We start from the raw sequence: 9,971 nt of genomic DNA, 5'->3' as shown, positions 1-9,971 counted from the left end.
GAGCGGCGCCTACGAGTTGCGTGTGGCTGTTGCGTTATGCGTGATGACGTCATCCACGGCGGGGATTTTAAAATTCAAACCGTCCGGGCGGGCGGAGACAGAAACTCTTGTTTTGGCGGCTTATCTTGTGTCAAGCGAGTAATAATTGCACGACTTACAGAAATTCGGCTGCTGGGTCTTGTCAGGAAACTGGAAGAAAGGTAACTAATAACATTTAGTTCTTTGTTAGTGCAAAATTATTCTGGAGGGAGAAAGCGATGGCGAGGGGGGCAACCTTAGTGTTTGCTATCGCGAGAGGCCTGGGGCCGAATCTGTGCAGGCGCTCGTTTCAGAGTCCAGTAAATTTCTACTAGCAACGATTTCTCAGGGAAGAATGGGAAAACCCAGGGGACACTGATGGGGAGAATAGAGACTGGAAGCGAGGGAAGAGGGTGGGAAGAGGATAAGAGAGGAACTGTTGTGTGTTGCGTTCCTAACAGTGGTGTAGCATCTTAGTGGCTGCGCAAGGAGTACGTTTAGAAGTCTTAATCTTAAATCTTGAGAGTACATTGTAAGTGGAGATTTGGAGTAAGCCTACAGAGGAGTGGGAAAGTGGAGTAGATGAACAAGCGTACACTGAAGGAGAAGAAATAAGCAGCGAAAACCAAGAAGGAAAGAAAGAGTGTAATCAGTGTAAAAGAGCAGTGTGGTCCCAGAGAAGTAACAGGATAACCCCGAATGTATAATTTCCTAGATGCCAGGACAGGACCTGAGAAGGCTAAGTGGATAGTGTCTACTGCTGCAGAGATGAGATAGGATAAAAGATTGTCAATCCTGAATATCCAAGGGGGAAATCTTTTAAGTAGATGTAAAAAGAATGAGATGTTAATGTGTTTTGAAAATGGAACCAGCTTATAGACCATTTTATGGATGGATGACTTGTCCTTTTTGAAGGGAACATCGGATTCAGAAGGACAGTGATTGATGATAAACTGTAAAACAATAGGTTATGCATAAAGCAGGAGATATTGACACTGAGAAAAGAAAACACAATAGCTCCATTCTTTGAAAAGAAAAGAAAGGAAACATTTTGAGGGAAATTGTAGTTCTTAGGAGACAGCCTCTGACTTCCCATTGAAATAAACACAGCCAATAGCAATGATGTGGTCAGGGTTAATTTTCAGGAATTTTGCGACCATGGATATCCTTGTGAAGACAGGAATCATACCTTATTCTCTGTATTTCCTGTGTTGCCTAACACACTCCATTGTACCTAGTAGGCAGTAAATATTTGAGTGTAGAATATTTTTAAATGAAGTTAAATAGGTACTCTTTGCATTCGAAGACTTCACTATACATGAATAAATAAGGGAAAGAATATTTTTAAGAAAGGATGAAAATTAGTTACTTTTCTATTTAAGGATAAAGACAATAGTTCTTGCCTAATCTAGTTTTGTTCTACATCTGAAACATGTTTCTAATACTGAATTCATGAACATAGTTCATAAGCATGAAGCGCAGTTCATTTTCCACGGGTGGTGCCGTCCGCCTCTCCATGCAGGAGTTAAGATCTCAGGACATCAATAAACAAGGCCTTCATACTCCTCAAACGTAAGTACCTCCATCTGTGGTCCTCACTTCCTTTTTTTTTTTTTTTTTTTTTGGTCATGGGCAAAGAAATTATAAAAATAAAAATGGTTAATATAAAAATGTAGTCTCAGTAATGCGTTAGTGAATCCCATCTGTTCCCAGTGGTACCTAATTTGGGATCAACAATACAGGCCTGATACTAGGTGTTTCTTAAATTCCCAAATCCTAGTGCTTTACCTGGCACCCCCCAAAAGGACTGTTAATTCCCCTTTAGCGCTCTTTTATAATTTTTTTCATATTTTTTATTGGTGTATTATAGTTGTATGTAATGGTGGGATCTTCTTTTATTATAGAGCTTCTCCTCCCCCACCCCCTCCTCTACTCCTCATCCTCCTCCTACTTTTCTTCTTTTTCTCCTTTTTTTGTTTTTTTTGTTTGTTTGTTTATTTGTTTGTTTTTGGTGGTGCTGAGTACCCAGGGCCTTGGACATGCAAGGTAAGCACTCTACCAACTGAGTTATATCCCTGGCCCATTATAGACCATTATAGAGCTTTTTGTTTAAGCAGGTCCTGTACTGTAACTTTAAATTTACTGAGATGTTTCCAACTACCAAAGTTCTTAATCAAATCAAAGCAATATTATTTGCTCTGATGGTAAGCTGTAATGTAATAGCAACCTACAGAGCAACACTTTTTCAAAGACTCACTGGGAAAACAGTACCCAAATGAACTTGCTATATAACCTGTAGCTTTTCCTCTATAAGTGATGTTCTTGCAGTTGACAGAAGAACACTATAAATCACTATAGAGCTGTATCAGTCCTTCTGTAATACCTAGGTATTAGAGTTACAAGTTACTTTCTGGCTGTTCTTAAATTACCTAGGTTTAACATACTGTGAGCAGGATACAGCTGTAGTTCAGTGGCAGAGCACTTGCCTGGTATGTGTGAGGCAATGGGTTTGATCCTTAGCACCACGTAAAAATAAACAAATAAATAAAGGCATTCTATCCATCTATAACTACAAAAAAAATTTTTTTAAATACTGTGATCTTCCGTACTTTAAATATGTGAAATATTTATCTTCCTTCTGAATACTTTAACAGAATATTTGATTGTACATTACTTATACCAAAAGATTTTAGGTCTTGAATTGTATTAGATGTGAAAAGAATCAATGATTTTTTGTCTATAATTTAAATAATGTATGTGAAACCCAGCTACGTCTGACAGTGGACTTTAAAAGAAAAAAATTTCAAATGTAACTATCCTGTGATCAAACATACCTGTTTGTACATTTTATCTTTTTCCTTAAGGTTGTTAATGTACATAGTTTAAGATAAAATCATAATATAGATAAGATTTTTGTTCTGCTTCTAAACATTTTAGTACTATGACTTATACTATCTTTTAGCCCATCCCTACCAGTTATGATTGCTGCTAAAATTTTTCATAATTCTTAATAATTTTATAGGTAATAGGGAGGAGGTATTGATTTCAACATATTTCCAAAAGTTTCTTGAACTGATATGTCATGTAATTATTTTAAAAAGTTGTTTTCTGTTTTTCTTAAAGCAAAGAGAAACCAGCCTTTGGAAAGTTGAGTATAAATAAGCCCACATCTGAAAGAAAAGTCTCCATATTTGGTAAAAGGTAATTATATTTTTATTAATTCTAGTGAAGGGATTCCTTTTTTTTTTTTTTAATGGATGCACTGCCATTTTCATTTTTTTATGATTTATTTATTTTGATTCATTGTAAACAAATGGGGTAAAACTTACTTCTCTGGTTGTACATGAAGTAGAGTTGAAGGGATTCTTATAGCCATGTATTGATGCCCTCGGGACAAAGAATTAGATGACATGGTCCCTTTCAAGAGAAAGATTATAATCTAGTTTTTCCCTGTTTTAAATGATTAATTTTTTAGGTTATATCTGCTTTTGATGGTAAGAGATAAATTAACACGTTCAGACACTATTTCATTGTTATATGTGAATAATTGAAAATTCTATACCTAGTACTTACATACTGTGGAATCATAGATTGTAAAATGAGGAACTATCCCCTAGTCCCACATTTCAGTCTCATCTTTTTCATACTCTTAACAGTTAATGAGATCTCCATGGAGCATTTGTTGTATGGGCTTTATCTATCAATATTAGCCATATTCAAAATTAACACTGAGAAAATTTTACGATATATATTAATTCAATTTAAAATAACAATGAGACTATTACATGGTAACATAAATAACATGTTTTTAATGTTAAAAAAACATGTTTCCAAAAACAAAATTATTTCAGTGAGAAAAGTGACATTGTTTTATAGTTTTACAAATCCCTTTAATATCTGGCTTTATAGAAGACAGCTAGATTCTCATATCTGCTTCTGCAATCCGTTAGAATAGTATACATCTTATAACCAGCATCTGGAAAACTTCACTATATGCTCATGAAAGAATACAATGAGCCAGGCACAGTGATACATGCCTGTAATCCCAGCAACTTGGGAGACTGAGGGCAGGAGGATCACAGATCACAAGTTCCAGGCCAACCTCAGCAACTTTACAAGACCCTATCTCAAAAGCGCTGGAGACTGGGGTTGTAGCTCAGTAGTAGAGCACTTGCCTAGCTTGTGTGAGGCACATCATTCAATTCTCAGCACTTTTAATAAATAAATGTCCATTGACAGCTAAAAAATTTATTTAAAAAAGGGGAACTGGTGATGTAGCTCGGTGGTAAAGCACCCCTGGGTTCAATCCCCAGTACCATAAAACCAAAATTAGGATGGAAACAGCAGATAACATCTTAGTTTTACTATGAAAATAGGTTTTCATAATCTATTTAGAGTATATTTGCAGTTGTTTGGGTTGGAGGTAGGGGAATGATTGACCTGTAGCAGAGCAGAAAATGGCTTTCTTCCTCTCTTCTGGATTCTTTGACTGGACTATGAATTAAATCGGATGGATGACAGATTAACACTAGAAAAAATGTTACTAGTTATACAACCTTGCATAAATTACTTCACCTCTTTAGGCTTCAATTTCCTTATGTATAAAAGTAGAGACAAAAATAATGTCTCCTCCCAAGGCAGTTCTGAAAATTGATTGAAGATATGATAATAGTTATAAAATCTAATATTTGTTGAGCATTTCTAAAGCCCAGATATTAAGTGCTTTTTCTATGTATACTCTTAATCCTCAAAAGCAATTTTCCCACAAGAAATAGTGGTAAATTAAGGAGTTGCAGGGAGCAATCATGGAGGGTTATAAAAGGAAAAGGATTTGGTTTATTGAATAAGCATGTAGAATAGTTGATGCATAAGATCTTGTGGACTCAAAATACACATTAGAGGACAGTGCTTGTGTTGTTAATGCAAAGTACCAATATATTTTTATCCCTGCCTTATTTTATATCTAAATTTTCTTTTAACTGCTATAACATCATATTTTACTCTCTCTACTTTAAATGATAGAATTCTGTTTAATAAGGATTAAAAAATTAAATTTTAATGCTTGATGCCAATGTTAAAAAATAATAATAATAATTCAGACTTGACCACAGAAAGAAATAACTTGTGTGTGTGTGTGTGCGCGCGCGCGCGCGCACGCGCGCGCGCACTGGGGATTGAACCCAGGACCTTGTACATGCAAAGCAAGCACTCTACCAGTTGAGCTGTATTCCCAGCCCAGAGAGAAATAACTTTGACTTTTAAAAATATATTTCCAGAACTAGTGGACCTGGATCCCGAAATAGTCAAATTGGCATATTTTCCAGTTCTGAAAAAATCAAGGACCCAAGACCACTTAATGACAAAGCATTCATTCAGCAGTGTATTCGACAACTCTGTGAGGTATTTTATAATTTAGCTAGTCTAAATTGTGAATGTTCTCTCAGATATTTTCCAATAATTTTACTATGACAAAATGTTTGATGTTTCATAAAAGTTATTGTAGTTTCTTACAGAAAATGGTTATGCATATAGTGTATCCATGAAATCTCTACAAGCTCCATCTATTAAAGACTTCCTAAAGATCTTCACTTTTCTTTTTGGCTTCCTGTGCCCTTCATATGAACTTCCTGACACAAAATTTGAAGAAGAGGTTCCAAGAATTTTTAAAGACCTTGGGTATGAACATAATATTTCTTAGTCTGGGGAAATTATTGGAATATACAGAGAAACCAAATTCAATAAATTTTAAAAGTGTTTGAATTAAAAAATAAGATGTTTTAAGATGATTACTGTGAAAAATATTTATAGGATAAATAGAAGAGAAATATACTGAGGGTGTATTTAGTCTGGTTTTTGTTTCTATAACATACTGAAACAAAGTAATTTATAAACAATAGGCATTTATTTTGCTTATGGTCTAGGGGACTGGAAAATCGAAGAGCAGGATATCAACATCTCAGCACTCTATGAGTGCTTTCTTGCTGGGTCATGTGGTGGAGGAGGGTATCATGGGGGAGACAATACAAATGTATCAGAAAAATCTTACTTTTATAACAAAGTCACTCCCTCAATAACACATTCATCTAAATGGATTAATCCATTCATGAGGGATCTGCCAGTCACCTCCCAAAAGTCCCACCTCTGAATATCATTAACATCTCTCTGTGGATTAAGTCTCCAGCCCGTGAATTCTGGGAGACGAACATTCACACCATAGTGGTAACTTATTACAGAACTGTAGGTGATAGAGCATAAGGCCCTAAACTGCTGAAGTGATATGGAATAGAAAATACAGGCTGGTTATCACAGATTTTATAGAAACAAAATAACAGCATTGGGGATGAGTAGTTCATACATGTGGTTTATTGAATTTAGGGAAATGAAAGATCTTTTGGTAGAAGTCCAACGGGCTGGTTGTAAATCAAATTCTGCAGCTTAAGAGATAATGAATACAAAGTAATCTGCAGAGAAGAGACCAAAAACACACAAAATCATTTTGGAGAGTTAGATGACTAGCAAGAATTGGAACAAATATCTTCTAAACGAGTTAAAATAATGGGACGTGTGGTATTTTAAAAATGTAACTTCTTAATTTACCCTTTTTTTTTTTTTTTTTACTATATTAATATCAGCTTATTTTTTTTCTAATTTTTCACAGGTATCTTTTTGCACTATCCAAAAGTTCCATGTACACAGTGGGAGCCCCTCACACCTGGCCTCACATTGTGGCAGCCTTGGTTTGGCTAATAGACTGCATCAAGGTATTTGATTTGACTTTTTAAATGTACACATAGGAAAGTTTGGTGTTTTTCTCCAAAAGATATTCCTATTTCTCTCCCAATCTTGCTTTTGCCACTTAGCTCAAGTCTGCTTCAAAGTTTTCATTTTTAAAAGCATATTTGATAAGTTCCTGAGATTATTAACACATACATGAGAGGTGATGGGGATAAAGTTCCTTGTTGGCAAAGAGATTATTCATTTTCATGAGGTTTTACAGTTTAAATTAAAATGAGTCAGTAGGATATTGATTCTTTAATTTTCTCTCATGAAATTCAGTTTTCCCCCTTTTAAAATTAAAATCAGTATTTATTGCGAAAAGTTTTAGAAAATACTGAGTGATGTACCCATAACCTCTCAACTTAGAGGCAACTTAAAGCATTTCTTTCAGTTATAATTTTTTATTTGTTTCTTTGTTTTTGTGAGGCTGGGAATTGAAGCCTGGGCCTCAGGCATACTAGACATGTGTTCTCCCACTAAACTGTACCCCCATCCCGGATATTGTTTTAAAAGTGCTTTCTTAACTTTGCAAAGTATGTACAGTCATGTGCCGCCTAATGACATATCAGTCAGTGATAGATGGCATATATGACAGCAGCCCTGAAAAGCTACCATAGGCCTGAAAAATTTCTATCACTTAGTGACATCGAAGCTGTTGTTAAGCATTACTCACATTTCTGTGGTGATGCTGATATAAACAAAGCCACTATGCTGCCAGTCATACAGATACAGCACACATTACATATGGTACACACTACTTGATAATAAACAGCCATATTACTCAATTATGTATCTACTATACCATACTTTTTATTGTTACTTTCAAGTGTATTCCTACTTATCTAAAACAATGTTTACTGTAAAACAGTGTGCTGTGTTATGATGGCAGCAGCCTCATACGTCTTGGGTTTACCACGTCTCTTGATTGGATCAAGAGGCCACGTCGAGCGATTGACCTATACCATCTAGGTGTATGTAAGTACACTGTGATGTTTGCACAAAGACAGAATTAATTGATGCATTTCTCAGAACATGTCCCATCATTAAGCGATGCATGACTGTATATTTTTTTTTTTATATTGACAAATTTCCCTCTGGGAAACTTTAAAAACTCCTCAGCAGTGTGTAACATGCTGCTTTTCCTACACCACAGGCATAACTGCTTTAAAATCTACCAATTTTGGAGCTGAAAAATAGCTTGTTTTAGTATGTGGTTTTTGGGTTTTTTTTTTTTTTTTTTTTCCCCTCTTTTTTTTTTAATTTATTTTTATTATAAACAAATGGGATACATTTTGTTTCTGTTTGTACGTGGAGTAACAGCATACCATTTGCATAATCATACATTCACATAGGGTAATGAGATTTGATTCATTCTGTTATTTTTTCCTTCCCTCCCACCCCTCCCTCCCCTCTTTTCCCTCTATACAGTCCCTCCTTCCTCCATTCTTGCTCCCCTCCCATCCCCCATTATGTGTCATCATCCACTTATCAGTGAGATCATTCGTCTTTTGGATTTTTGAGATTGGCTTATCTCACTTAGCATGATATTCTCCAATTTCATCCATTTGCCTGCAAATGCCATAATTTATTATTCTTTATAGCTGAGTAATATTCCATTGTATATATATACCACAGTTTCTTTATCCATTCATCAATTGAAGGACATCTAGGTTGGTTCCACAATCTGGCTATTGTGAATTGGGCAGCTATGAACATTGATGTGGCTGTATCTCTGTAGTATGCTGATTTTAAGTCCTTTGGCTATAGGCCGAGGAGTGGGATAGCTGGGTCAAATGGTGGGTCCATTCCAAGTTTTCTAAGGAATCTCCACATTGCTTTTAGTATGTGTTTCTTGAAACAATTTATATTTTTGCTTGGTCTGCCACTTATATTCCTTTTAATTTGCCTATATGCACTTTTATCATCTGTATTTCATTATTTTGCTATTAATTTGAAACTTTATGTATTGAACTCCTTGTATGGCAAATTTATGAATGGTTGGTTTTGTTTTGTTTGAGATGGAAGCTTGTGTGTTTCCCAGGCTGATCTTGAACTGTTAGGCTCAAATGATCCTCCAACCTCAGCCTCCCAAGAAGCTGGGACTATAAGTTCTCCCACTATACCCAGCTGTTCCTTTGAATTCTCTTTTTAGGGTTCCCCCTACACACTCACTTCCCAGTGTCAAGGATTAAACCTAGGGCCTCACACACTCTAGGTAAGCACTCTATAATTAACCTATACCCCAGCCCCATTGTTTTTAATAATTGGCAACATGATAAACAAAAAGAAGATAACTAATTTTTTCATCTTTGCATTTTGGACTATTTTGTTTGTTTTTTGTTGCTGTCATTTGTTTTGTTTTAGCTGTGCTGGGGATCAAATCCAGGGCCTTGTTAGGTAAGCCACTGAGCCATACCCAATCCAAGAATGCCATTGTGTGGTTCAAAAGTGATTCATTTAGGGCTGGGGGATAGCTCAGTGGTAGAGTACTTGCCTAGCATATACAAGACCCTGGCATCCATTCCCAGTACTATAAACAATAATAATAATACATGAGTTAAAGAAATTAGCCCTTGTCTATATTTCCCCCTTTTTTCCTTTTGATTTTATGTGCTGTGTTTTGACTGTTCAGAATTGTGAATTTTTATCTAGTCTATATAGTCTCTTTCTTTTGTAGCTTCTAAGTTCACCCATCCTACTAAGCAGTAGAATTCTTAAAACCAATATGGTCCCCTGACATTCTCTTAGTCATCAAAAGCCCTTTAGTAAATGTAAGTAAGCAGTGGGTGGATAGATTTTGACCCAAGAACCATGCTAGTACATGGAGCACCACCAGTTGTCAAGAAAAGAATAGAAATCCAATACCATTGCCCATTAATAAAGTACACATTATTAGTCTTTGTATATAACGTGTATATACACATTTGCCTCCCCCATGATACCCATGAACATGGTTACCACCTCTGTACTCTTACTATCAGATACCCCTATTAGCACTAGAAAACTTCAACCTTATTTGCCTAAGCATCTTAGGATTTTGCTATGTGGTTATGAGATAACATCTCCACAGTGGTACAGGAGCTGCTGTAACTGGTCGGAGAGGGACTTTTTTGAAATTTCATCTAGGGCCTCACACATCCCAGGCAAGCCCTCTACCACTGAGCTACATTCTCAGC

The 9,971-nt window shown here is 35.9% G+C and overlaps 1 protein-coding gene across 1 annotated transcript in view; it reads left to right on the top strand.

Annotated features, from left to right (window-relative positions):
* Positions 1-87: 87 nt before the first annotated feature.
* Positions 88-9,971, top strand: part of NDC80 (NDC80 kinetochore complex component) — a 49,921-nt gene continuing 40,037 nt past the window's right edge. Inside the window, exons 1-6 of the mRNA XM_079108343.1 lie at positions 88-200; positions 1,481-1,590; positions 3,142-3,219; positions 5,295-5,418; positions 5,522-5,694; positions 6,677-6,779. Coding sequence (XP_078964469.1) covers positions 1,490-1,590; positions 3,142-3,219; positions 5,295-5,418; positions 5,522-5,694; positions 6,677-6,779 — 579 coding nt within the window. The 5' untranslated portion in view covers positions 88-200; positions 1,481-1,489. The remainder of the gene's footprint in view (positions 201-1,480; positions 1,591-3,141; positions 3,220-5,294; positions 5,419-5,521; positions 5,695-6,676; positions 6,780-9,971) is intronic.

The sequence above is a fragment of the Sciurus vulgaris genome (assembly GCF_902686455.1).
Source record: "Sciurus vulgaris genome assembly, chromosome: 13".
Lineage (NCBI taxonomy): Eukaryota > Metazoa > Chordata > Mammalia > Rodentia > Sciuridae > Sciurus > Sciurus vulgaris.
Note: the sequence above shows the minus strand (reverse complement) of the source record. Positions and strands in the feature narration are given on the sequence as shown.